The sequence below is a fragment of the Phalacrocorax carbo genome, chromosome 1 (genome assembly GCF_963921805.1).
Source record: "Phalacrocorax carbo chromosome 1, bPhaCar2.1, whole genome shotgun sequence".
NCBI classification, from domain to species: domain Eukaryota; kingdom Metazoa; phylum Chordata; class Aves; order Suliformes; family Phalacrocoracidae; genus Phalacrocorax; species Phalacrocorax carbo.
In genome coordinates, this window is record NC_087513.1 from 189,769,662 (window position 1) to 189,797,249 (window position 27,588).

The 27,588-nt window shown below is 40.8% G+C and overlaps 1 protein-coding gene across 1 annotated transcript in view; it reads right to left on the reverse strand.

Moving 5' to 3' along the window:
• Positions 1-9,410: 9,410 nt before the first annotated feature.
• Positions 9,411-27,588, reverse strand: part of FREM2 (FRAS1 related extracellular matrix 2) — a 141,835-nt gene continuing 123,657 nt past the window's right edge. Inside the window, exons 17-24 of the mRNA XM_064440962.1 lie at positions 26,856-27,048; positions 24,413-24,517; positions 23,127-23,254; positions 22,903-23,037; positions 17,511-17,637; positions 16,109-16,296; positions 15,062-15,208; positions 9,411-13,381 (exon numbers count right to left, since the gene is read on the reverse strand). Of these exons, the coding sequence (XP_064297032.1) occupies positions 12,869-13,381; positions 15,062-15,208; positions 16,109-16,296; positions 17,511-17,637; positions 22,903-23,037; positions 23,127-23,254; positions 24,413-24,517; positions 26,856-27,048 (1,536 nt within the window). The 3' untranslated portion in view covers positions 9,411-12,868. The remainder of the gene's footprint in view (positions 13,382-15,061; positions 15,209-16,108; positions 16,297-17,510; positions 17,638-22,902; positions 23,038-23,126; positions 23,255-24,412; positions 24,518-26,855; positions 27,049-27,588) is intronic.

Sequence of the window (27,588 nt, forward strand, 5' to 3'; positions counted from 1 at the left end):
GCACTGTTCTGGTTCAGCCTGTGGTCCCAGCAGTGATCCTGCTGCCACCTCTGACAGCAGCCCAGCCTGCAACCCTGCCGTGAAAGCCAAGGCTGGGGCTCTCGCCTCTTTGGGGTCATGGGGCAGAGGGCTTTGGTAGCCAGTACCATCCACATCTGGGCATGGCTCAGCTTCTCTTCACCTACACGCACTGAGTGTGCCTGTATTGTCTGTCCCTGGCTTGGTGAGGTAGAAGAAATAAACAGACTTGAAAGAGCCGGTGCCCATGGCACTCTCAGCCTCAGAGAGAAGCCCAGGTCTGAGACCTAATTCCTCGCTTGCTCATGCAGCCAGAGCCTGTCAGCCTCTGCCATCCAAATGGTGAGGCAGGGTCCTCCTCAAGGTTGTACACAGCATGAGGGTGCCAAGCCTGGCCCCTACCAGGCGTCTGTCTTGGGCTGCTATGCTCTGCCTTACAGGCTGTTTCTCATTCCTTGCCACCACCAGCAGCAGTTTCTTAAGTAAATTTGGGGCTGGCTCCCATTTCACAGGGTTTTACATTTCTGCCTGAGCAATGACAAATGAATAAATTATCAGTCAACAGAGATCATTAAGAATTATAACATAATGTAATGGAATGCTAAATTGCCAAACACCCCCTCTTTCTTTGGTGACTTCAGTAAAGCTTGTTGGCTTCAGTAGTACACTGTTGCTGTACATTTAGGCAGCAAGCCCAGCTACAGTTTCTGTGGAAAAGAGTATTAACAGCATTTATTTGTACCTTATTATAGAAATCTCTGCCATAGGTTTGCTGCATGCATTCTCCACTGAGATACCAAACAGTGTTGACTCAGTGTAGCAGCATCGATGCCTCTGATCTGGGTCACATGTGGGATGTCAGTATACTCTAAGACACAGAATATTGCACCTAGAATCTGCTAAACCTCTAGCATCTATATACAGCTGTTACTGTAGCTTGAACCAGCATCAAGGGAGCCTTGGAACAACACAGTTTTTTAAAAAAAAAAGTTTTCCCCTCTATCCTATGGTTAGAAAAGGTGTATTCCACATCTCTGATTATCCTTTATGTGATTATTCAGAAATAGCAGCCATACAGAAAGCAACACGAAGTACTCTGCACAATATTCCCAACTTGGTAACACACCCCTGCATATGCTTAAAAGGTCACATCCCCCACCTTGAAAATACTACCTGTGACAGTATTCTGCACCTTCAGTGATAGCTTTCACATCTGTGATTTCTACCTATCTTTTTGCTTCCAGGGTCTTGCTGTGTCTGCTTGCTAAGCAGCACTTAGCCTAGTGATGGGACAGAGTCAGGGATGCTGAAGGGAAGCAGCGGTGTACGTACAGAGCCCTGGTGCCATCCAGTGGGCAGCTGTGCTCTCCACCACGGAAGCAAGCTTTCATGAGGAACTGTGAAATTTCCAGTCCTGCTTTCTGAGACCCCACCCCACGCTCCTTCTACCTCCCAGACAGGTACTAGCAGTAACGGGGAGTCAGCTCCAGATTCACACGCACATGGGTGGTTCGCCACAGCACAGGCCGCTCGTACGTGAGCTGTGTATCTGAGCTCCATGAGAGTCAATAGAGCTAGGGGTTTTTAAAGAGGGATTTGGGTTATCCTATTAGAGGGACCTGTCCAGGTCTGCTGCAAGAAGTGCTTAAACATTTGTGTGTAAAAGAAAAGAAAAAAAGAATAATCACCTCCAAGATATCACAGAATCACAGAATCACAGGTTGGAAGGGGCCTTAGGGATCATCTAGGTACCAGGTGATTTACTGGCAGTTCAGAATCAAACACATGTTATCTTCTGAGACACCTCTGGTGGGATTCACTTTGGGATACTGAGAGCCGCTCACCTCTTGACATCACAGCCTTCACTCAACTCTCTTCAAACCCAACTTGTCTGGATACAAGTCCACGTTTCTATCCAGCTTTTTAACCTACTGCCTAATCTATCATTTTGCAAGAGAAAGTACCAGCAAAAGCAGTACTGTTCAAGCCATATTTTAAGGGTAAGTTTTTATAAAGTCAGTGCATTCTCAGTTGGCAGAACAGTTCAGAGCTAGTCATGAACTCATTGCTCTGCCCAGCTACATGGCCTCCTGGCATTAGATGCTGGAAGGCAAGATGAAATGTTTTGTGCTGACCACCAGAGTTTATTGCCAAGAGCAAGGCTTATCTCATTTGTGTCCTCTCTGAAGTGTTTATTGCAGTCAGAAGCCTGACCCCACTCCACGCCTTATGGGTTTTCTGATTTACTGCAACACACTTTTCTCTTTCCACTCCCTGCAACTCAAGAGCTTATCTGGGAAAACAGATGCCTTGAAAATGTGGGGCCCCTATTTCTGTTCCAGCTAAATTCCACTTACAACTAAAAGGGAGGGGGAAAGCGTATTTTGAAACATCTTTAAGCTTCCCATATTTCACAGTAGGCAGAGGGCTAGCTTCAATTCTAATAGGAATTAAAGCACCTGAAGATATTGTGGTATAAGGCCAGCTATTTATGAATGCTAACACCTTTCTGGCACACAGGAACAGGCAGAGAGGGTCTTTGGCTCCTCTGTCACAACATGTGTCTCTAAGGTTAAAAGAACACAGAGAAAAAATACAGCTTCTAAGGATATTTATTTTACTCTTGTTACTTATTCCTCTTCACAGTCTGCAGATAGGCCTTCTGCCACAGGGGTTGTAGTAGAAATAAAGGCTGGCTTAATTGTATTTACAGTGCTCTTAAGGAATAAACAAACCTATCTGCAACTCAGATATCTGAAAGTGCCTGTCTGAGGAGTCAGACTGGCAGGATTCCCTACACAGAGCAGTACGAGACCATACAAAAGCAAGATAATGTGTATAAGGTACAGAAGAATGCAGCTATGAGTTTAGGAAAACACTCCTCATGCAAATGAAGCTTAATAAAAAGGCATTCCTTCCTTTTCTGTAGCCCTGAGAAATGTACTTTGACTGCCTCCCTGTCTGACTGCAAAGGTGACCCACAAACACCATTTCTGCGGCAATGTACATCCCCCTACCCCCACTTACGGGAGTTACTCTTCACCTCTATCACCTTACACAGAACTATCTCCTGCCTACATGGTCTTTCGCTGCCAAGTCCTCAGTGAAAAGAAGCTAAGACCCCTCAACACAGCCCTAGCTTAGAAAGAAGCACGCTACTCATTAGTGGTTGGAGAAAGAAAATAAAACATTTCTCATACCTTGGAGTTTGGAGAGCTGGCCAGGCCTTGCCAAAGTCCAAGTTTATCTATAGTTATGGAGACTCCTTAAATAGCAATAGAGGAAATATGGGTAGGAAAATCTGTGCAGAGGAATCTGCTCATACCCATAATGTTGTGCTTTATTTGGGGTAACAGAAGACTAAAATACTGGGATAAGCTTGTGGAGGGGTAGTGGCATAAGAAATGCCCCTTGTGGTTTTTTTGGGAGGAAAAGGATCATGAGCAATAGAAAAACTCAGGTTAGAAGTCATGAACACAAAAGCAACATTTTGGGGCTGGATCTGTGTTTCAGTCTCCCCAGTCACACTGTTTTTTGTGGTAGTATGCAAGTGGGGATGCCCAGGGTGCCCTGGCAGATGCTCTTCAGCACCCCTGCATCAGTGAAAGGAGAGGAGGAGATTTTCCCAGAACAGCGCTGAAGGGAAGTGTATACCCGTGGGTGTGGGCATGGGGGTGAAGATGTTGAGGATAAGAAGGAAAAAAAGAAGATACAAATCTTCACCCGGTGCAGTCATTAGAGAGGCTGGATGAAGTATCACCTTCCTCCTCCCCCTTTACTTTCCAGCAACAGTGGTCAGAATTGACCTGATTTCTGGTTTCCTTGGAAACCCTTTAGCAGGCATGTTTATTGTAACAGCTGGAGTGCAAATAGCGTAACAAAAGAAAAGCCTGTGAATAAAGAGAATTTGATAGTTATGGGGGATTTAAGAGATGTGTGCATATGTAGGTTTACATTTATGTGCATGTGCCTGCACGTCTCTGTGTGCAGATGTGCACTCACTTTATGGAGGTTTCCAGAGGTTAGAAGTTTTCTTGGGACTGTGCAATAGCTGAAAAGAACAGAAGGTGGCATGTTTTCAACATTTTCATGCAGCAAAAATGTACAGTAAAGGAAATGCAGGAGGGAGCAACAGTAGAAGGAAACGAAGAAGGTAATAAAGTGAAAGGATACAGAAGTAAGAAGACAGCTTAGCCCAAACCATATCCAATTTGATATATCTCTGCTGTTATTGATTTTACTCTATTTTCCCCATTTTTGAAAGGTAATTCACTGATGCCATAAGGGCTGATTTTACTAGACCTCTGAAAACACCCGGTCAGTTGTGATGCATTTAATTTTCAGTACTTTAACATTTTATAAAAATTGTAAAATACAGGTACATATTTTTTCTGATTTTTGTTTGTTTGGTGGTTTTTTTTGTATTTGTTGTTGTTTTTTTCTTAATGATAAAATTCACACAGCGTGACCAGTTTATCAAGAAATATATCAGGAAGATAAACGTGCCCTGACAGTTTCCCTTTGAAGTACAGGGAGATTACACCAGGCAAAAAGGAGTATGAATTTACATTTGCCAGAGAATTATGAACCAAAAACCCAAAAGAAATAAACTAGAGAAGATGACAGAACTGTTTGCTCTCAAGTCATTAAATTAAGATCTTTCAGAGTATTCAACCTGGCTTTGTGAAACTGTTGCCACAACCAGGTGCCTTTTAATCTGCAAGCACCCTCTTGGCCTGCCTATTTTATTTTAAAGCACACATTTATCTCTTTTTTCCAACCCAACAATCTATTTTAAGCAACAGGTTCACCTCACACTGTGTGACAGCGGCATGAAAAGGACCTGTTTGCAGCCCATGTTGGTGACTTACCAGGTAGGATGCTCCTTGAGTCTTGAGCTCTCCTTTTCACTTTAGTCTACAACTAATTGCCACAGCTTGTTTAAATGAGAACCAGACTGAAAGATAGGTTTGAGTGCTCTGGAGGGACAGCGAGGGCTGGTCTGAGCTGGACCAAAGTCACCTCTCCTGCCCCGGCTGGGCGTGCCAGGAGTCACCGAGGTGTTAAGGCCCACGTCCACGGGCACTCACGTGGGAATGAAGCGGCACCTTTGTTGCCCCTTTGAGAAATCTTGGACTGCGTCCGACAGCAGACGGCTCTTCTTTGTTTAGCAGCCAAATTCCCTTATTCCCAGGGCAGCTGATTAGCTTTTGACTTCAAACCTTCACCAAATGAAAAAGACTCTTAAAATGCCTGGGGAGCAGGGAGAGAGGCCTCACATGGCCCAGACGCTGGCAGCATCCCCTGCCACTGGCCCGTGGATGCACATGCTCACCGACTGATCCTGCTGCCTTCCCCCAGTTTGGGGGCATTTCCAGGCCACTCTGCTAATGAGCGACCAAAACCAGCTCACAGCAGTCACAGAAGGGGAGCAACCCAGGGAAGGGGCACATGGAGAAGCTGCTGCCATAGCTATTGTTTTCCATTCTCCAGGTGGTGGGCACTCAGGAGGGGGAAATCCTGCTACTGCAGCATCTTGACTTAAATAAACAGGAGGGGAACTGAAACATGGACTTTTGGAGAACTTCTGTCATTTAACTTCTCTTTTTCTCAGTGCATTTACTTGCTGCTCTCCAAACATTTTTGAGGAATGGTTGTGCTGCTCCCTGGCATCCTGCAGCAGACCAGGACTAAAAAGCTCAAGCTGGAAGTAGAGAATGCAGCTGCTGGTCCCAGGAGCTGCGTCTGCTGAAGCCACTGCCTGGGAGACAGTTCTAAATGCCACCAGTTTGCTTACTTTGGACTCCAGCAGAGTATATCAAATCAGTTTTCCTGACCCCAGGCGCTGGGAGGTACATGCTCAGGTTTTGGCTGTGGGTCTGGCTGCTCTGACTCCTTCCAGGCAAATACACCTTGAATTCTGCTGCCCAGCTTGTAACACTTCATCCTTGTGATCTTACCTGAGGAATTACATATAAATAACAGATTGTATTATATAATACAAAAATATAAATGCACACATAAAATATGTACTATTTACATATATCTGTACCTATTACATACTATATAAAATTCAGAAACACATTATATATAACTATATGTAAAGTTTAAAATACATAATACATAACAAAATCTATATAAATTTATATAATAATAAAAACATATACTGTGTGTGTGTCTGTTTCTGTGCACACACGTGCAGTTGTTGCAGTCATGCTTCAAAACCGATCATTTTATCGGAGAATAAAACTTCTCAGACACTTCATGAGGAGACTGGGATAACGCCTATTACCACAGCTGACAGTTCCAGATGGCAACTACAGGCAACGCCTAAATGTGCAAGAATTTTTTTGAATTGTTGGCATCACGCTTACCATTCATAATGATGTTACAGATGTCAAATGCACAGTTACTGAGGAAACCGAAATCTCCTAGGGGTGAAATATCTCCCCAGCACCTTCATTTTGGAAGCCAAATCGGAAAGGAAAATCCAAGCTGCAGCGCACCAAGCCAAAAGAGCTCGGACAGAAGCTATTACTGGTGGTGTTCTGAGCGCAGTGTTGCAGCGTAGGAAAATCACCACAGCTGAGGAAATAGTAATAAATGGGTGCAGCAACTGTTGCAGGAGGTGTACACACAAACCTCCTCAGGCTAGTGTCTGATAATAGACTCTGAATTTCCTGGACAAGTTGCCTAACTATACAGCTAGTTCAGAAAAAACCCTGTCAGCAAGTGAAAGCAGTTATTGAATTGCTCTCATTTAGCCTGGCTACATAAATGCAATAAGTGGGTTTTGCCTCTGAAACTCATCTCTTCTGAGATGCCAGTCTGGTTAAAAACATTTAGGCTAGCAACGAAACAGTTGCAGCCACGCGCCGCTCTGGGCACGTCCTGCAGGTGGGTTTAGGTCCCAGTGCGCAGTTACTGAAGTTCATCTAAGTTAGGATCTCAGTGGTGTTCAGGTGAAGCGAACGTGCTCTGCTGAGACTTTTGCCTCTGAAGTCTTGGAAGGCATGACATAAATGAGCACGTCACCTGTGTAGCATGGTGGGTTAGTGGTGACATTACAGCCTGAGAGGGAAGAAGTCTCCCGAGGTGCTGAGGAGCCCTGAGGGTGCCTGTGCTGTAGTGCACACTGATGCATTAGGGTTGCGCGGAATATTGAGGGCATCATGTGGCACCTCTGCTAAGCCCTGGGCACATGAAGGTTGCTGTATGTGTGATGTATGGACAGATGATGATGCCCATAAAGCCATTACAAATCTCTCTCCAGCTGATGCTCCTTGAGGGCGGATACAAATCTTTCCCTTCCTCCAACTGGGAGTGTTTCAAGATCCTGACAATGGGAGGCCAGGAACCCTGTCTCCAGGAGACTGTGTAAGGCACGCCGTTGAGGTAGTCTGTGGCACTGTTGTGTGACGCTATGAGATGTGGCCGTAGGAGGACACCTCCTATGAAGTCACCTTCCTGACATATCAACATCATTTTGCTCCTGAAGACAGAGGCTTTTGTTGCTCTGAATGATTAGCCAGATCTTACTCCAGCTTCTTTTTCTCAGACTTGACAATACTGGGGACCAGTCCCTGTGGGGCACAGTGTAACTTGCTGTATTGAAATCCAAGTCTCTTGCCAAGAAATAGAAGAGAAGCCCAGCAATATCCCCATGAGCTACTACTTTTAAAGAATTTGGTATTTATGTTTCTTTCTTGCCAGGATCATTTTGGTGCCATTAGAAAGATAAGAAAAAATACATCAGTGAAAAAGACACTTGATACCCCAATAAATATTCTTTTAACCTTTTGTTACAAATAACAGAGAATAAATGGAGGACATTTATAAGGTAAATAAAATCATCAACAGTATCTTTTACCTCTGCCCCCACTTTCCCCTCTCCAGATGCTTTACCTTGTTCTGTCCAGACCATACGCCTTCCCAGGATACGCACCAGGAAAAGGCTATTGACCCATGCTACCATGTCAAGCAGTCCTCAGCAGAAGGTCTAGGCAGATGTGAGGTGCAGGTGAGCCAGCTGTTAGAGACCTAGCATGCTGCTGACAAATACAAACTTTCATTCCTTCTTACTCCAAGAAAAAACCCTACATGATGGTTTCTGTACTTTATATTACCAGGCGCTTTAACTTGTGCAGTTACAGGTTCATGCTTTACATGTAAATTCACACCCAGGAAAACTTGTACCATGAAAGTGCGGGTAACAGGAGATAGCAGGAATTCAGCGCATGCTTATTGGCCATGAAATGAAACAAGACGCATCATTTAAGAATCTTTCAGCTGTTCCCTTCATTCTTACTGGAAGTCAATGGTTACTTACCAAAGTGACGGTAGTGCAAGGTAAATTCTGAATGGATTATCTCTTCCAATAAATAACAAGAATGCATTATGCCCATAAGCTTGGACTGTGAAGAGAAAGTCATCCTGACCTGCTGGAACATGCTTGGACACCTTAGGAGTATCAGAATTCCACTAAGCGCCAAAATGAATGTGGACATCACTTGATCACTGCGGATGACCTCGGAGTGGGAAATTAATGCCCTTTGGTTTATCGATAGTGCTACAGTCCTGTGACCAGATTCTTCATTCATTTATATCATATATAGCTATTTATATTGGAGCAGGACAGAAACACACCCAATCTGATTCGCCCTGGCAGAGGTCACAGCACAGACCTCACAGGTATGACACTGATGGCTCAACTCAGCCTAAGTAACTGCTAAGAGGGTAATCCACATGAGCAAGTTTAGGCAGTAGAAGGGAACAGACATAGCAAAGCAGGAATCACTGCCTGCTAGTTGGTCCTTCCTTACAGCAGCTGGTAAACACACTGCCACTCATGTAACTAGCCATGAAGTATAGCCTTTCTGACAGTGAAGGAGGTGGGTGCCTGCTTAAGTTCACACACAAATCAGAGGCCCGTCCTGGACAGTTTACAAAGGGTGGGGTGAGAGGGGAAAGGTTCGGAGTTGCTTTTTCTTTCTGCATCATAGTATGTGTGTATATATTTATACACACACACACACATATATAACAGTTGCACTCTAAGTGTCTACATCTCTTATGTTTCTAACCTGATACATTTGCCACTGGGAAAAAAATCTAATGAGCTGGCACAAGAAACAACCGACAGCAACACCAGCGCTGCAGGAACAAGAGGACTGCTTCCTGCAGACTCACCTTCACTTGTCAACAAGGCTAGTACAATAAACCCAGCCAGCACAGAGGAACATGGCAATCCAGCCTACAAAGGCCTTGCAGATATCTAGAGACTTCTCGAGTTCTGAAATTGAAATAAAACCCCCCCTCTCAGCCACGAGTGCAATCACAATGATTAAAAAACAACCCCTGTGCTGAACACTTCATGACCAGAGAACAACCAGTTCAGGAACAAAGCAGTGAGTTTTATTGCAAACACAGTAGGAAGCTTATGTTCTTCCATCAATGTGACAAATCAGTTTTTCTTAACAGTGCATTACTGACCCCTCTCCACATTGTGATATTCATACACAAATTTTAGATCAGTAACCAAAACAGAAGTTGTTGGTTTTTTTTTCCTGATACAAATGTCAAATATCACGGCTATAGACATAAGCAAAAAATTGTTCCAAATAAATATGCATGGAAAGATTTTTGACAGCTTGATAACAAATTTAAACACGGTAATTACTGTATAAAGGGTTTAACAAATGGTATTACTGTTAGCAGAACAAGCATCTCCAGGGAAAAGAGAATCGAATACATAATCTGGAAATAGATTAAATATATATATAAAATATACTCAGTTTATTGCATGGATAGATAAATATTAACTTATTTGTACACATAACTGGGAACGAGGCACTTATTCAGGTTAGTATAAACAAGGCCACTTGTTAAGTAGAAAGGAAAATGTTAATAAGCTTCCAAAACTTCTTGCTGAAATATAAAACCTTGAAGCCATAATAAAAAAGGCATGCTGTTACAGATGTACTTATAGTTCACTGAATTGTAAGAAATCAGATTTCTTAAGAATGGGACAAAGCCAGCAGGCCTTACTGAAAACACTGGGATTTTTTTTTCCCAGGCAGAGGACTTTAGTATCTGACTCATGAATCTCACTCATGCTTGTCCAACTTTTCAGTGTTTGCTTTGTGTTTTTCTTTGTTATCACCAGTTTGGACTATTATTTTATACATTGTTAGAAAAACATTAGTCTGATAATCCCCATCAACCTAATCATTTTACAGAGTTGTAATCAGATGCTATTCAAAGCAGTGATCAAGTTGTTTACTGGGCTAAATATTTGGCTTGTAGAACACATGGGTTTTGATGTGATTTTATAAAAAGAAATAATAATTAAAAAAGATTTTGCCTGCAAGCAACATTAATGATATTTCAATCTGTTAAAATTCAAAAGCAGAAAGATAGCTTTACTGATAAACACCTAATTTATGTATTTTATATATATTTTTAAAAAGATCTTCTCTGCTTATACAAAACAGGCATTTTATAAATATTAAAATGTTCTATTATTTACATGTGTCCCATTTTACTGAAGAACTGTGGACTGCTGTTATCCAAACATGCAGCTTCTAGGAGACAAATTCTGCATTTCTTATTATCATAGTGATTTCACATATAGGCACAAAGGCAAATTTGATCTTAAGTTACACTCACAACTTAGTTGTGAACTTAAACTAAATACAGAAAGTATATGTGGGTTAAGTCTTTGATCAATCTTGCACACGTAATACATGGATCACAAAATCAGGAACTTCATTAAAAGACTGAATTAATGTCAGGTGACTAGGGAAAAGGTCTAATGCACTGGGCACGTCTTGCGGATAATTATTTCAGGCTAGAGCTCAGATTAATTAAAATAAAAGATGACTGCATGATTTTAGTAATGGGGTTTGACCCATAGGTTGCTGCAAACATCCTTCAATTAAGCAGCCTGAATCAGTGTCTTCAGAAAACTGAGAAGAGCTAGGACAGATTCTGACCTGATTAATTTGGTGAAAAACTGATGAAATCTGATTAAATGAGAGAAGTCATAACAATATGAACCCAGAGCAAGAGATATCAGCATGAGTCCCTCTGTGAGCATATTCACACTGTACCATGAATTATAGCACAGATACTCCTAGGCTAGTAGGCGTTTCTGAGTCTTTATGGCTCAGGGGATGATTGTGCAGCATTACTAGGTCAGGTTTATCTGTGTTGACAGAGCACTGCAGCCAGGCCAGGAAGCCTTCTGGATGGATATTTTTTGTTCAGAGGCAGCATTGTGTGCTTGCAGCCAGGCTGCTTTCAGGCTGGATCCTGCTCAGCTAACTCAGATCTCCGCAGCATGCTCCCCAGAATACCAAAAGCCAAGTGTATTGCAGCTGAAGATGGGGGCTGCCCATACTCACCGCCACAATATTATGGAAGGTAACAGGTACATCAGCAACAGTCTCAACAGCCTGATTCAGATTTTATATAGTTTATATAGTTTAAGCCCATTGACTTGAAAGGATTTATTCATATGTAACGCTAGTGTGACAAATGGGACAATCTGTCCTGAAGGTTACAAAGCTTTAATAGCCAAGCATTTGTCAGGATATCTTTGGGACAGAACTGGTCCTGCCTAGATAAGAACTGACATGGCACTCTGCTGATGCACACTTTTGTGGAACATCATGCTGTCATGTTACCTAAATCAAGAACCCTAAGAGAAAATTACTCTTGCAAAAGTAGTCACTTGTTAAAAAATGCCCAGCAATGACCCAGCATGTTTGTCAAGATGTGCTATGATTATACAGTAATAAATACTACTCGATTCAATCAAATGTTAATTTTTTCTTCACTTTGTTGCCATTTAATATGGCAACTGACAATCACATGCTGGATTCAGTATCATGATTCCTAGGCTCAGTTCAGGTAGAACCTTGTCCTCTGCATTTTGAATCTAACTCTATCATCTTCTCTAGGTATTGAAATACTAATGCTTGCATTTCCCAGCAGCGGATATGCACTAACAAATACAATTTACCTTACAACACTTCCATGATCCATTATAAACTTAAGAGGATATAAGCATCCAGTTTCTGTGAAAAACAAAATTCTTTCTGGATTTGTTGCAATTCTTTGGCTTTGTATAAACATAAATAAGGAAAAAAAATCAGATTAAATAGCTGAATAAGAATTTGCAGAAAGGAATATGTAATGTATCCTGTGACATGCAATTGTTTATAACATTATGCTGTCTAATCTAACTGTCTTTTGAAAAAGTTCTCTTACACATAAGTAAAAAAAAATCACTGGTATAGCTTAAGTGAGGTCAAAAGCTTGTAAGAGGGAGGATTAATGCCTAAGGCATTTCATCACCTTTCAGACTAACTGTAGACATTAAGTACTTTGTAAGAAACAGTACAAAATTTAACTAAAGAGTGTAAGGATTCCTCCTCTCAAGTATTCTGTGTTTCTGAAGAAACAGATTTCCTCTCTTATTGCAGACAGGATATACAGCACCTTTGGATAGTTTCTTCTACTTTTTTGAAATGTCAGAAAATACAAAACCAAAACAAAAATCTCTCCCTTACAATGCAATTCCTTGAATTGCTGCTTAAGATTAGTGCATGATATAGCGATGTGACATCCTGAGGATTACCTTTCGTGTGAAGTGGGAGATTAGGTATGGATTATTCTATTGTTGATAATAGTACCAAGGGTTCAGGATAAAAAATTTCAAGTACACCTAGAAGCGTCTGAACTCTTCGTTCCTCATGAGTCAATGCGATCTGCTGCTAACAAAGTGCAGTTCAAGTTTTTTTTGAGGCACTCTGGAGACTCTGGTTTGAATCCTGCGGTCTTGGAATCAAACCTCTGAGCTGTCGCTGGTGTAATTATATGGTAGCATCATTGGTTCATTGCTGCCCGACTCCTTTGTGGCTTCCTTCTTCTCAGAATTTTGTTTCCATTTTAGCAGTAAAATGATGATTGCAATTAAGCAGATGGCAAGGAAAATGGCAGCAGCTCCACCAATGATTGTGACTACATTGACCCCTGCACTTTGGTTATTCATTTCCCTGGGGAGAACACCACTGACTGCAACCTCCCTTTGAGGAACCTGTTTCTTGCTGATGCGATCTAGTGCGATGTGTTGAATGTTTGTTCCTCGTTTGTTTTCTACTCCAATGTCTTTTGCAAGTTCTGGGTCCTGCTCAGCTCCCCTCTTCTGACGTCTCTGTGTGGATGCTCCTGGCCTCCCACCACTGAAGAGTGAGTGATACTGGTGCTCCACGCTTCTTTTGCCGATTCCGCGGTTAGCGTTCTCTTTTGAACGTACAGTGTAGATTGTATGGACATACCACTCCCTACCCAAAGACACCTGGAAAGATACATTTTATTTATTTTATTTAAACACACACATACACGATCTAGACAGCACTATACACAGAGGAAATCAATCACTGTTCTGATTTGATTGCCTGGACAAGTACTTTCAAAATCATGCACAGATAACCTCCCACTATGTGCCAAGGTGCACCAGAGGAATCACGTTTCCTGCCAAAATTTTAAGAGGAGATAGTGTCCATTCCTCTCTGTGGCCAGAGTCTATGTCTATGAGGTGCAGATGAAGAAGCATAGCCTTGGCATGTTTTTGGTACTGCTAGTACCAATGGCCATATGAAGAACCTCAGCTGTGGACAGGCCACAGAAAAGGACTTTCTAGGCCCAACTCACTGGCTAACTAGGCCCTGGCTGTGGCTCTATTTCCATCTTAACATAAGAGAATAATTTTTTTACTGTGAGGATGGTTGAACATTGGAACAGGGAGGCTGTGGAATCTCCATTCTCGCAGGTATTCAAAATCCAACTGGACACGGTCCTGGGCAACCTGCTCTAGGTGACCTGCTTTGAACAGGGGGTTGGAACAGACAATCTCCAGAGGTCTCTGACAACCTCATCCATTCTGTGATTGCGTGATTCCCTGCAGTCTGCGTGAGGTGACGCTATCTTCCTTGAATTGGTCTTGTCTTTTCTGAATACGTAATAAATTTGGCTTCCACAAGGTCCAGTAGGATTGTCTGAACACTGTCGTAAAGTTACTGGCTGATAATTTCAGTGGCTGCAGCAAAGTTCAGTTATTGAAAGAAATAACACATTTTCTATTTTTTCTTGGTTTTCCAAGTCTTTCTCATGATATCTGTTGTTTCTTCATATTCTCATTCTTTTGACAGAATGAGGACTAAAAATCACTTAATTATTGGAAATTGATTCTTCGTATAAAAATGAGATTTCATTTTCATGGGGACAGATTATGAAAGCCTTTTTATACTGGTAAGTAGGCTGTTTTCTTAAATATTCCATTGCTTACAATGGTACCTTTAATACTTAAGTGGCCAGGAGTAGGATTAAAGTCTCCTAAATATTTTTTCTATTAATTTACGCACTTGAGTTTCGCATGTGGTCATGCAAATACTAAAGAAACAAATAATGAAGAGACAACTCCTGGCTGCATTATATAGATCAAAGGGATGAATACACAGCTGAAGGACTACATTTAACTAAGAAGCAGTTGCATCCTTTAGTTGTCAGTTTCTAGGCTTTCCAGCACTTAGATGTTTCACAATGTGCAAGCTTGCAAGGAAAGAACTGCACAGGAAATGCTGAGTATCAACCTGATTTTGATGTTCACTATAAATGCTTATGATTCTTTTATTTTTTGTCTTTGACAAGTGAGATGGAAAGCAATAAACCAGTGCTTTGTAACAGGAACGTATCAAGTTCTTAGAAGAAATGCATAAGAAAAATTTGTATGATTTCTGGTTAGATTGTGGAATTAAGCAAGAGGAAACCATAGTATTCCCAGAGAAATTTTTTAATATGTGCTCCAAATTTTATCCAAATCTAGAAATTTTTAAGCATTTATAATCCTGTTTGACTGTCACTGGAATCAGAATAAATCTTTCTATTGGCTTCAGTATGACTTGTTATTAACAACACTTCTTGTGGAGTGATTCTTTCTTGGTTTAGTGCTCTTGCTAAGAAGTTACAGAAATCATACCTGAAATAGAGGAGTTGAGTCTACTTTAAAGCCATCAGAGCCTGGCTGTTTAACTAATGGAATAGCTTCAGGATCATCTATTGCAAGTTTTGCATTAAAAAGCACATTTCCAAAGCTTGTGGCTTGTGTCTCCGGCTGAGCTTTGTCCTACATGGCCATGGAAAGAAAGAAAAATGTTTGTAAAACACAGATTCATTTCTTCTAGGAAGACAGTTCTAATATTTATACACAATGTATAAACTGTGTAATTTTCACATGCTATTTTATGCAATCCAGTGTAATATCAAGAAAAAAAACATGAGAAGCCGCTGTGGTGATATCTGACTTGTACTAACTCCTATTTAATCTCTTGCCTGAAGACTTTTTTGTTGAAACACCACAGGGAAACACTGGAGAACAAGCATAGCTACATTTCTAAAATACAAAAGATGCATAAATGTGGTCTGAAATAAAAGTAAGAAGTCCATTTCCCAGCTTAAAGAAGTTACCTTTCATTTCTATTAACATTCATATAAATTAGTTTAGATAATTAGATAATCTTCTTACTTAAAGGTAACTCTCTAAAAGTTGGGCAGCAGGTCTGTAGTCATCTAGGCTTACTCTATAATTATTTTCAAAAGGGAAATAATCTCGAATATTGTAAGCCATCTTTAGAAGTATCTCTCCGTATTGACTACAGAGGTAACCTGGATGACTAACTTTATATTATACACTAAATTTTGGATGGATAAAGATGAAACAAATTGCAATCCTTAACTTGAATGTCTCCTAAGACTTCCTCTATGGTCAATGGATATAGACAATGCAGAGGAAAAGCCTATCTTGGGATTCTAACTTAGGTCAAACTCTAAATTATGAGAGTCCCCAGGAAGGTTAAGAATAGAACCAGGGAGGGCAAAGGTAAGATACCTTCATCAGTTCAAATTATCCTGGAGCTCGAGTCAAAAATTTTGTGCCATTGAGAACATTTTAAAGAACAGTTGGTTTGGGATTAAAAAAAGGTAAAAAAAAAAAAAAAGTGCATCCTCCCAGAATTAGAACACTTACCACAATCTTAAACCTGTACAGAAGGGATGGAGAATCAGCAAGGCACCCATATTCAGTGTTGGATGGATTATATTTGGGTACATATCCATCAGCTCCTGTGCATAGGAAAACCTTCTCGATGCTACAGTAGAAGGAATCACCCAAATTCTGCACTGGATCCACCATCACCCGACCATATATGATATCACCTGTAAACAGTGCACATAATTCACATACTATTGCAATGAATCATTTAGCACAGTACTGAGGCTAAGTTAATAAGCCTAGTCATGAAGCCTAGTGCAGTGTAATGTGTCTATAGACACCTTGCTATCCAGCTTCTTCTGTAGGGGGTTGTCAAAGGCCATGATCAGAGTGCACACTCTTTCATGCACTCTGGGCCACATAACAGCAGTAGGAGGCCATTTGCTATTGCTAGAACCTGAACAGGTTCAGGGGCTGCTTTAATTCTGGGCTCTTCATTCAAAAAAGTGAGTCAAAGAAACATCATGTACTCATCCACACCACACCAGGGTGTAGGTTTTGGCCTCCTTACAATGCACTTTGTTGAAGAGATGTTCTTTTTTATGACAGTAGAATCCTGTTCAGATTCCATAAGAGTTCATTATACTTGGTCAGACTGGCATACTGTACAAGTGAAATGAACTTGTATACTGTGTGCAGTGGTCAGAAATGTAGGACAGAAAGTGGTTAGGAAGGCTGAGAATCTGGAGAAGGAAAGGAGAAATGTTGTGTTGCTTTTACAACAATTTGGAGCAACTGTAGACTTTGAGAGAGAGACCAGGTACTTGCTGTTCAAGAGACTGTGCAAATACATCACAAAAGACAGTCGTGTATTCAAGGTGCTGGCACTCATAAATGGGCAAAAGAGGCACAGGAGGAAAGCAAAGGAATGAAGTGACTGCCAAGGTCCACTGACAGATGTATCAATAGAACCAGTGGAGGAGAGGGGGAAGGGAGAAAGCTTTGATGCTGTGCAAGCATTCTTCAGTAGTAAGCCAAAACATTGGCATGTTATCAACACTGTTTTAGCCGCAGATGCAAAGTACAGCACCGTAGGGACTGCTGTTAAGAAGGTTAACTCCATTCCAGCCAGACCCAGTACACTCACCCACAACAAAAAGACTGTGTAATATTCAATTATCATCTAGGAATATTCTTAATATCAGCCAATGTTTATAAAGTGCTCAGCTTGTGAGAAATGGCACCAGTACTGTAACCCTCAGACATAACAGTTTCAGTGCAGATTGGCCAACAGCTCTGATGTAAACTGCCAGGTAGGAAAGGCAAATGCAAAAGAACAAAAGCAGCAAGCCCAAACCCTTACTCCTGTTTTGACTGAACCAGGATCCTGACAGTGTGGAACACATATTAAATGTGCATGATCTGTGTACAATTATACCTTCTGAGAAAGCAACATCACTTTCTTGCCCAAAGCCCATTGAGCCATCAGATAGCCACAGTGTCTTTTTGGAGAGGAGGAACATCTGGGTATTCAAGCTGAACTCAGCAGCCACTGGGTCACTGACCTAAAACACAACAGCATAAGGCTCTTCAACAAATATTCTTTAATGACTCTTAAAACACAACATGATCTTCTCCCAAAGTACATTATCTATTAGCTCTGCATATCTACATGCAATAACACAGTTTAACCCAAAAGATTTCTTTGTACTGGGCACAAATTGCTATATATTTTACATGCATACAATCTTTGGGTTACCTGCCTCTGTGATATTTGTTAGGATTCTAGGTTAGTTTCCTCCCACCACATTTTTACAAATCCCAGCCAAAGAGGTGCCCAGGGCAACTTATGTGTGGGGGTGACATGAGGAAAATATTTCCCTCAATAACTTGTCTCCCTCTGACTCATCACAGCCTGTTTTCTCTATTCCATTTCCACTTTTACACCCAAGTCCCACCTCTGCTTCTGATCCTCTGCCAATTATTTGAAAGTACACATTGCTGAGGATTTATTTGCAAGTATCAGTGTTTCTGATGTGCTGCAGGATATCAGATCATGCATGTGAAAATGTATCAAACCATTTGAACACCTTTTTATGCTAATATTTATCTTTATATATATGCACAGTTATCTATGGTTCTTCCTTGATTACATTACAAGAATAAAATAAATCAATAATAGCAGCAGCAGGTTCTCATTGGGCCATATAACATAAGTTTGAAGGCGAACTATACAGAGACTTGGCATAACAAAAAGGAAAGAATATAGTGAACCAAAGAATTGGGGAGACCCCAAAGTCCAAAAAGATGCAGTGTACCTGAAGAAACAATGTGGAAGATGCACATATGCAAAAAAAAACCCCCAAAACCAAACCACCAAAAGGCCACTAAACAAATAAAAGATGTTAACATATATATGTAATTTATGTATATATACGTAAATGTGTGTGGAAAGGAAGAAAGGAAAACGGAAAAAAAATTCTTGTTGGCTCATGGACAAGGGGCTGGTGGAATGAGATATAACAATATCAACAGAAACTACTGCTGTAAGTTATACAGCTGAGATATTTATTCTTCATCAAATCCCTTTTTCTCAACAGAGTCCCAAAACTATCAAAGCAACAGGATTTGGTAAGAAGAATGTATAGCTGAAATATTTTTATAAACCCACTGCTAATCTTCAGAAAGAGGAACCCTACCCTCATAGTCTCTTCACAGAAATAATAATGAAAAAATAATTTCCATTCTCTTGGAATGCTTCCTTATAAATGCCTGGGATTCAGGCTATTGGATTGCAGTCCCACAGCTTCAAATACCTGGCTGGCACAACTGGTTTCCAGCTGTGGTTCTCAAAGGGAATCAAGCATGGCCTCATCAAGCTATTCCTGGGCAGAGTAAATGTCCACGGAACAGGGAACAAGAAGTGTGTCTTCAGCCAAAGGCACTGGACTTCAGCCACACAGTTTACAACAATGGTAAGAGCAATGGCCTGGGTGAGTACTATGCATATAGCTATGAATACATCTCTTAGGCATCCTATTTTAAGTTACTATTTTTATTTCAGTTTTATGTTTATGTTTATGTTTTATATTTAAACAGTAGTTTAAATATAATTATTTTCATATGCATTTTCATGTGCATGTTAAAGAAGAGTTCTTAAAAATATAATCTGTGAGGATCTGCTGGGTGAGAAAAGTACTGTCAATTTATTCTGCTTATTTGCCATGACCATCAACTCTGCATATGGATGATTTGGGGACAAGGCAAATCACCCATGCTAGACATCTCCACCTTCATGGGACCAAAGCCCATGAGATACTTGGTGCCTCAAGATGCAGAGAACTCTTGAGACTGGTCCATCTCAGGGTAGCATATATTCTGGTTATGGAATTGCTTCTGTCAGGAAATAGTCATGCACATTTAAAATAAGGAGAAGCTGAAAGGACTGGGGTAAAGTAGAGCATGGAGGCTGAATGCTGTTCCTGTTCAGGAAATCCTAGAGTGAGATGGCAGTAGTACAATCCTCACTAGTGTTCCAGGTTACCTGCTTCCCTTTTCAAGGGCCACAGAGAGAGGAAAAAGGAGATAGGCAGATACATGTTAAAGAAGGAAATGTTGGACCAAAATCTCAGAGGGAAGACAGCAAATATATTGCCTTGATGTCTTAGTCTTAACAGTGAAAACAACTGTGAAGGAAATTAGAATCATAGAATCATAGAATTGTTAAGGTTGGAAAAGACCCTCAAGATCATCGAGTCCAACCTCTAACCTATCGCTGCCAAGTCCACCACTAAACCATATCCTCAAGCACCATGTCTACCTTTCTTTTAAATACCTCCAGGGATGGAGACTCAACTGTCTCCCAGGGCAGCCTCTTCCAATGTTTGACAACCCTTTCGGTGAAGAAGTTTTTTCTAATGTCCAACCTAAACCTCTCCTGGTGCAGCTTGAGGCCATTTCCTCTTGTCCTATCGCTTGTTACTTGGGAGAAGAGTCTAAGCCCCACCTCGCTACACCCTCCTTTCAGGCAGTTGTAGAGAGCGATAAGGTCTCCCCTCAGCCTCCTCTTCTCCAGGCTAAACAACCCCAGCTCCCTCAGCCACTCCTCATAAGACTTGTTCTCTAGACCCTTCACCAGCTTCATTGCCCTTCTCTGCACATGCTCCAGCACCTCAATGTGCTTCTTGTAGTGAGGGGCCCAAAACTGCACACAGTACTCGAGATGCAGCCTCACCAGTGCAAAAAGTTTCCAAGAAAATGAAAAGCTTTATATTAAGAAGCCCAAGAAGATAATTCAGTACAGCAGCTGGAGCACTAGACTAAGAATTGGGAGAAACAACTCCTGTCCTGCCCCATCATTCCATCATTAGACTTTACAGTCAAAACTGTTTTGGTCCGGTTGTGACACCTGCACTCATTGACTTCATAGATTCACAGAAAGATTTGGGTTGGAGGTCATGTTTAAAGATCATCTAGCCTGTTGCCCCTGTCATGGGCAGCGACATCTTCCACTAGATCAGGCTGCTCAGTCCCATCCAACCTGGCCTTGAACACTTCCAGGGAGGGGGCATCCACAACTTCTCTGGGCAACTTATTCCTGTGTCTCACCATGCTCATTCTAAGAAATTTCTCCTGTATATCTAGTCTAAATCTACCCTCTTTCAGTTGCCCCTTGTCCTGTCACTACAGCCCTTGGTAAAAAGCCTCTCTCTGTCTTTCCCCGTTTATATATTAGGAGACTGCAATAAGGTCTCCTTGGCTCATTCTCTTCTTTAGGCTGAACAACCCCAACTCTCTCAGCTTTTCTTCACAGGAGAAGTGTTCCAGCCCTCTGGCTGTTTTGTGGCTCTCCTCTGGACCCACTCTAACAGGTCCAGTGCCTTTCTTGCACTAGGGGCTCCAGGACTGGATGCCATGGGCCTGTGCAAGGTATCAGGTGTTTCCTAGTCTAAGGACCAGCGTCACAGTCTGACTTTTCATGCTTACTTCTCTGCCTTTTGTTTCTTATTTCTAAAACAATGAATACCAATCCATATTCAGTTTTGCAGAATGACTAGAAAATCTTAGAGGTAAAGAGCTAGACGTTGCCTACTGAATTTGTGCTACTGTATTGCTGCTAATCGCTGCTTTTTTGAGATCTGCTTTAAGTCCACATAGTCTTTCAATCTATGATCAAAAGGAACAATATCAGAGGCCACAGAATTTCCTAAATTCCTTTTACTATAAGTATCTCAAGAAAAAGAGCTGGTCTTAGTTGGAAAATTGCTAGTGATGGGGGACTAACTGGCCACAGTCCTCAGTGATTACGACACTGTTGCAATTTTGCACCTTATCCCTATTTTGAATTGATGTACCTGAAACTTCCATATACTGTATTATTAAAACTTTATCTGGTATAATGACCCCTATAGTATCCATTTATTTATTCCAAGGCAGCTGTTAGTCATAGTTCTTAGTTCTTAGTCATAGGCTTCTTCCAGGTAAGAGGTCTCTCCCTAGGCTACTTAGATCATTTTGCAATGATTTTTGCAGCTCTTTTGATTTTTCTTTCAATTATCAACATCTTCTCATTTGTACTAGGACCAGACACAAACTGTGGTTTAGCATTGCTGTGAACTGCTTTAGAGTTCCTAGAAGCAGATTAGAAATACCAGACAAAAGCTGAAGTGCTGAACTAGTGTAAATTTCCCTCACTTTATCCATTCAAACTTTCTCAAAATGTTTTGCTGGTTAACTCTGAGAAGATAGGTTTCATGTCAGATCATGTATCATCTCTGTGCTTTGCCAGGACTTAATGCCATATCAGGAATCATGTGTTCTCCCATAGCTGGCATAATGTCAAATGAAAGCATAAAGACTGCATACATTCCCTTGTATACTCTGGCTAATTCAACAGAAAAGCAATTGTGTACCCCTGACTGATCCGGATCAGATTTATACTCTATGATGACTTAATAGCATACATCTATACTATTAATGAGCATGAAACTACAGCCACACTGTTCCAGTATTAGTTGTATTGGCTCCAAAATACAGAAATGATATAACTTCCTCCTTACACATCCCAAGGTCATGCTAGCCCTTTTGATAACACTGTACACCGGCAGTTTATGTTCTGTCAACTATCCAACATGACCCCCAGATTTCTTTCAGTCAATGCTTTCTACAGCAGAGTCCATTTCTTCATATTTGGTTCCCAGCTACAGAGCTTTACAGCTGGGCTTTGTGAAAGGTATGCTGTTTGCCTGCTCCCGTGTAACTCTATGATCCATATTGCTATGGGTGGGATTTGTCTCACTCACTTTTGTGAATCTTAAAGCTAAGCATTTTATCAGTTTTGTCTATCTACACTTCCTCTATAGTTAGTGAAGGAAGTTCTACATTAGGACTGAACGAATCCTACTTTTAATACCAGAGACCTAACTCTGATCTTTGAGTCAGCTGAAGACCTTCTGATAATAGTTTTATACTTTCCTAATCATGTGATAAAACTATTTCATACCAAAACCAACAGACAAGTAAAGAATTCCCAAAGGTTAGTTCATATCACAGTAACTATCCTCCAAATCAATGTCAATAAGCTTCATATTGGCAATCAAAGACGGGTCATACACGGAAGACAAAAAAAAAATTGTGCTCCTACATTAGTCTTTCCCAGTTGGGTAAAGCTGGTTAAACAGTAGGAGTATGTGCTGTCTCACCAATTTAGGAATTTGTTTGCTTAAAAGCAAGTAAATTCAGTTTCTAGAACTATCATTACAAGACCAACAAAGGCAATTTGGGAAGCAGACGAAAAAGGAAATATGATGAAGGTATCACTGGGGTGGTACCTGCTGGAATCGGATATCCAGATCAAATGTGATCGACTCTCTAGGATTGCAGATCACTGGTAGGCTGTACTCCTGATGTGGAGTGGTGGTACAAGCTATCAGCTTCACGGTGTATGTTCCAGAATAGTCTCGAACCTGAAGAGAGTGAGAGAGAGCGCTGTTCCACCAACATCCTAACTAACAGGCTGGGACAACAGAAGACAGAGTGAAGGCTGAGGTTTTACCGCAAAATCTGAAACAAAACTCCACTGCTGTACTGGCTGGTTGTACGTCGGCTCACTTCGGATGAGGCTGAGGCTAAACGTCAGGCCTGGGTGATCAGCTGACATAACCATGGAAGTTAGAGATGAAGCTAGAAACATGCCAAGAGACAGATTTGTCACCTTTACTGTTTCACTGCAAACTCTCAGAGCCTGAAAAACGTTCCCAATAATTCATAAACCATAGTGCCATAGTTGATGTTAATACCTTTACAGGGCACTGGGTTTTATTAACTGAAAATCAAACAAAACCAATTACAGTCAACACAGCTGGGCCCCCTTGATTCTTGTTCAAGTGCCTATTAAACAATGGCTTTTGGGCTACACAACCAGAACTGTATGAAGATTAAGTTTAACAGACAGGCAAAACAGTGAGAGTGGAATGGCAAAGATCTATAATCCCTCCTGTTTTAAACTTGGAATGTCAGCCCAGGGAACACAAAATAATTTCTCTCAGCAATGTAACTCTTTTGGCTTTGCCTGCCAGGCAAAACCCGACATGCTAGAGGACAGCTGAGAAAAAGAAGCACTATGAACGAGTTTTATAGGTCAATAAAACTGAGTTAAACTAAAAGAGATTTCTTATTTTTTTGCCTTCTCATTATTGTTCAGCAGATTTAATTTAGTTAGATAATCTTTTCCATGGCCAGCATTCATGCTCAGACTTATGTATGTAGACAGTCTTACACCTGTGATTATTCTGAATAAAGGCAGTGGGATTTAAACAGATTAAATTGCAGGATCAGCTCCTCAGCAATGACTAATTGAATGGCAGTGAATGTTTTATTAACAGAGTGATACAATGCTCATAAAAGACCTTTTATTACTCTCTGAAAAAGGTCTAAATAACCTAGAAAGGTTTCAAGTTAGAAAAAAAAGTTAATGCTATCTAAGTTCTTAGGACAACATAAGTAAATAGCTAACCATAGCTTTTGGGTTAAAACCATATATTTATAGATTCCCAGTGGACAGAATGGCCTAGATCTTCATCTTTCATAAATCAGGCTCTTGATCAAGTGGAACTATCTGATTTCCATCAGATTCATGCATATTTCATTAAGTTTGACAATCTGAACACAATCATCAAGGACAAGTAAGAAATCCCAAGTAGAGGAAAAATCCTTATCTGAAGAGCACAGTACATAAAAAACCCCAGATATCAGTAGCAGAATTAAGAAAAATGAATAGTATAAAATTTGGGACAGGTGTCTTTGTTTTTATAGTGCTGCTAAAGTCTAGATTAAGCTTACCAGGATGGGACATCACAAACAGACCATGAAACCGGGCCTCAGTCTTGAAGTTGACAACCAAGCGCCCCTCTTCACTAATACGCATGCTGGTTGGGTACAGGGAACCTGGCAGCAGAAGCGAATTCACAAGGTTTATTCCACTTGAGGATGACACTCTTATGAAACACCAGCTCTACTCTTTCATTTCCCCTCGCGAACAAGAATTCCTCGCAAACAAGAATTTACGCAGTGGGGCCTAGAGTTTTCACAATGCTTCAGCTTTCCAAAGCACATACAGAACTTCCCTGCAAAGTCATGGTTTTACATGTTATCATGGACCCACACAGCTGCTCTAGCAGGCTGAGGAGAGTCCACCGCACAGTCTGTGCTTGTGTTCAGGCAACAGCATGGTCAGCTGCCAGGGGATCCTACAGAAGGAAGAATACTTTTGTTTTCACAAGGTATTCAAGCTGACTCCTACCACTGAAAGCTGCTTCAGAGATACTCTTTATCAGTGCCTCCCCATCTATTCTCCCAAGGCAGCACCCACCAGCATTTAGTTGTAGCAGCTGGTTGTGGGTTCCACGGCAATCTGCCTGAGGGTGCTTGAATCTGTGAAACTCATTCTGACAGGCTTTGCATTGCTGGTGATTTCTGGCATGAATGTGGCCCAAAACACAGGCCTCATGTTTCCTAATTTCAGGTTACAAGGTCTTTTTTATACGACAGAAGTGGCTTATTGCCACTGCAAGCTACACTTGCAGCCAAGTCCCTTTTCTCTAGAGTTCTGCAAAGCTTCAGCGTTCAGGCGTTTCCTGCAGTTCTCCCTTACAGGGATCCAGTGATGTGCCACCATTCTGCTTGCCAGGTGTAAGAAGGAAACAGGAATGTTCCTCCATGAATGTGCTGGAAGCCTAACATACTCACCAATGTGTACGTATACCACCCATACAAAATCACCTGTACCAATCATATTTATTGGTACATTAGAAATGTAGATATATGTATGAATTATGGCTTTAGAAGACCATGACTGCTTTACAGATTTACTTAGAATTTATTTAGAACTTTATATGTAACCAGAGGCATGGAAACAAACTGGAAACTAGTTAACCACTCCCAGCCCAGAAAAACAGCTGCTCGTTCTGCAAGGCTGTGGAGTGAGAAAATACTGCCCAAATCAGACTAGGGTATGTTGGGGGTCTACCCTCCACTACCTCATTGTGTTTATCATGTGTTTTATGCTGGTTGTTTTCAAAGGGAGCTGCCAATGTTCAGCATCTCCAAACACCTGGCCATCAGCTGCTTAAACAGAGAAATAAAAAATTAAAGTGTCAAAGTCAGGAAAATGGTGACATAGATGCACCACATAACTGCTGAGACTGAGGATTAGATCTGGTTGTTATTCGGTGACTAGTACATCATATGATTTGTGGCATGTGGCTTATTCTTTAGGCATGGCATGACATGTGCTTCATTCTTCATGCACTGTAGATTCCCCTTGCCACTCCTCATTTCCTGCTTTTAACATGAGGACAGAAATTGCATAGCAATGACTTCTGTAGTTCATATACAGAGTTTACAGAAACAAAAAATAGTTTTACGTTCACTGGAGTCCTGAAATTCTGTAAGGGTACATACATAATTATATGTATATATATATATAATATATAATATATTATATATATTATATGGTGCTTGTATTCTGCCTTAGGTTGAGACATATATGGAACACCTGACGCTTAATGCTGGGAAATACTAAGTAAATTTGTATAAATAGAACAAAGCAGCACATAGGTGTAACTATACATTCTAATCTTTCACAGATATCTGTATGCCATTATTTTTAAAAAATAAATTAGCTTTTTGCAAAGACAAATTCTGTAATGATGCAGTTTGATTTGTTGACTAATTGTAGTCACAAACATTTATTGACAGTATCTATCCCATTTAAAGAATGTTTCACAGTTTACTACTCTAACACATAGGACAGGCTACTATATCTACTATATATTTCTGTATCTTTTGAATATTTCACAATTAGTGTTTTCAAAATATCAAAAGTTTCTGAAACTACATTCATGGCCAGAAAAAAAATCACAGAAAAGTTTCAATTTTTTTTCATTAAAATGCAAACATCTTGGGTGGTAACAGAATACGAATACATAGTGAACCTTGAGGTTCTGATTAGAAATAAATGTGGTAATTTTTGCATGTGTATGTCAAACATAACAAGATAAATATCTGTCTTTGCAACAAAAGAACTGATGTCAACTTTACATGGTTTTCATAAACACTCCAGCAGAGAACTCTGAGTGCTAGGAAATGACAGATTGTTTACACCTGATAATAAATGATTTTTTTTTTGTAGTATTATAATGATTGAAAAATCATCTTACTGTGTGCAAATTATAGTCCTATAGTAACAGAACATGAGTTCAATGCAAAGAAATCCAGCACCCACCTTGCAGCTCTGCTTCAGGTGGGCTACCGATCCCATCCTTCCACAGGATGGCAGTGTCATACACAAAAGTCAGCCGGAGCTCTGACTGTAGGTCGAAATGCTGCCAACCTCCTACACCCACCGGAGAGTGGAAAACGTAAGAGACGTACAAGGGGACTCTCAGTGTGACATAGGACTGTACTAGGTTGAGAACCTATAAAAAGGAAAATTACTTATTTAGGTTAGTGGCCATGAAAGGCAGCATTGCGCAGGTAATCCGAATGCAAGAGAAAGAGAAGACAGAACTTGAAATAAATACTGTGACTGAATCCCATTCTCTCATTTTGCAAATTATAGATGAAGTGTGAAACACCACTTTTCAATGTATTTCAGCTGAGCTTACATCCCTTCAAGTTCCATTTCTAGATTTCAAACTGAATGTGTGTTCTGGTAAGACATAAACCCCTCAGTTTTGACTCATTATTTTAGTTTATGTTTTTTAAGTACATAAACAACATGGCTACAGTTTAAGGCTTAAGAAATTTTTCAAATATCCTTTTGCATTTGCTCTATCCTTATGCCTTAACCAACTTTTTTGCTTACATTCTTATATTACTATCCTCTAAGAAGCTCTTCTGGAAGACCCTGAATTTGCTCAGATGTCACTGCAAGACTGAGTCCTTGGACTGTGCATATTCACCTCTGGAAATATTTCTTCCTTTGTGCATGGATAGTAGCTAACATACTGCATGCA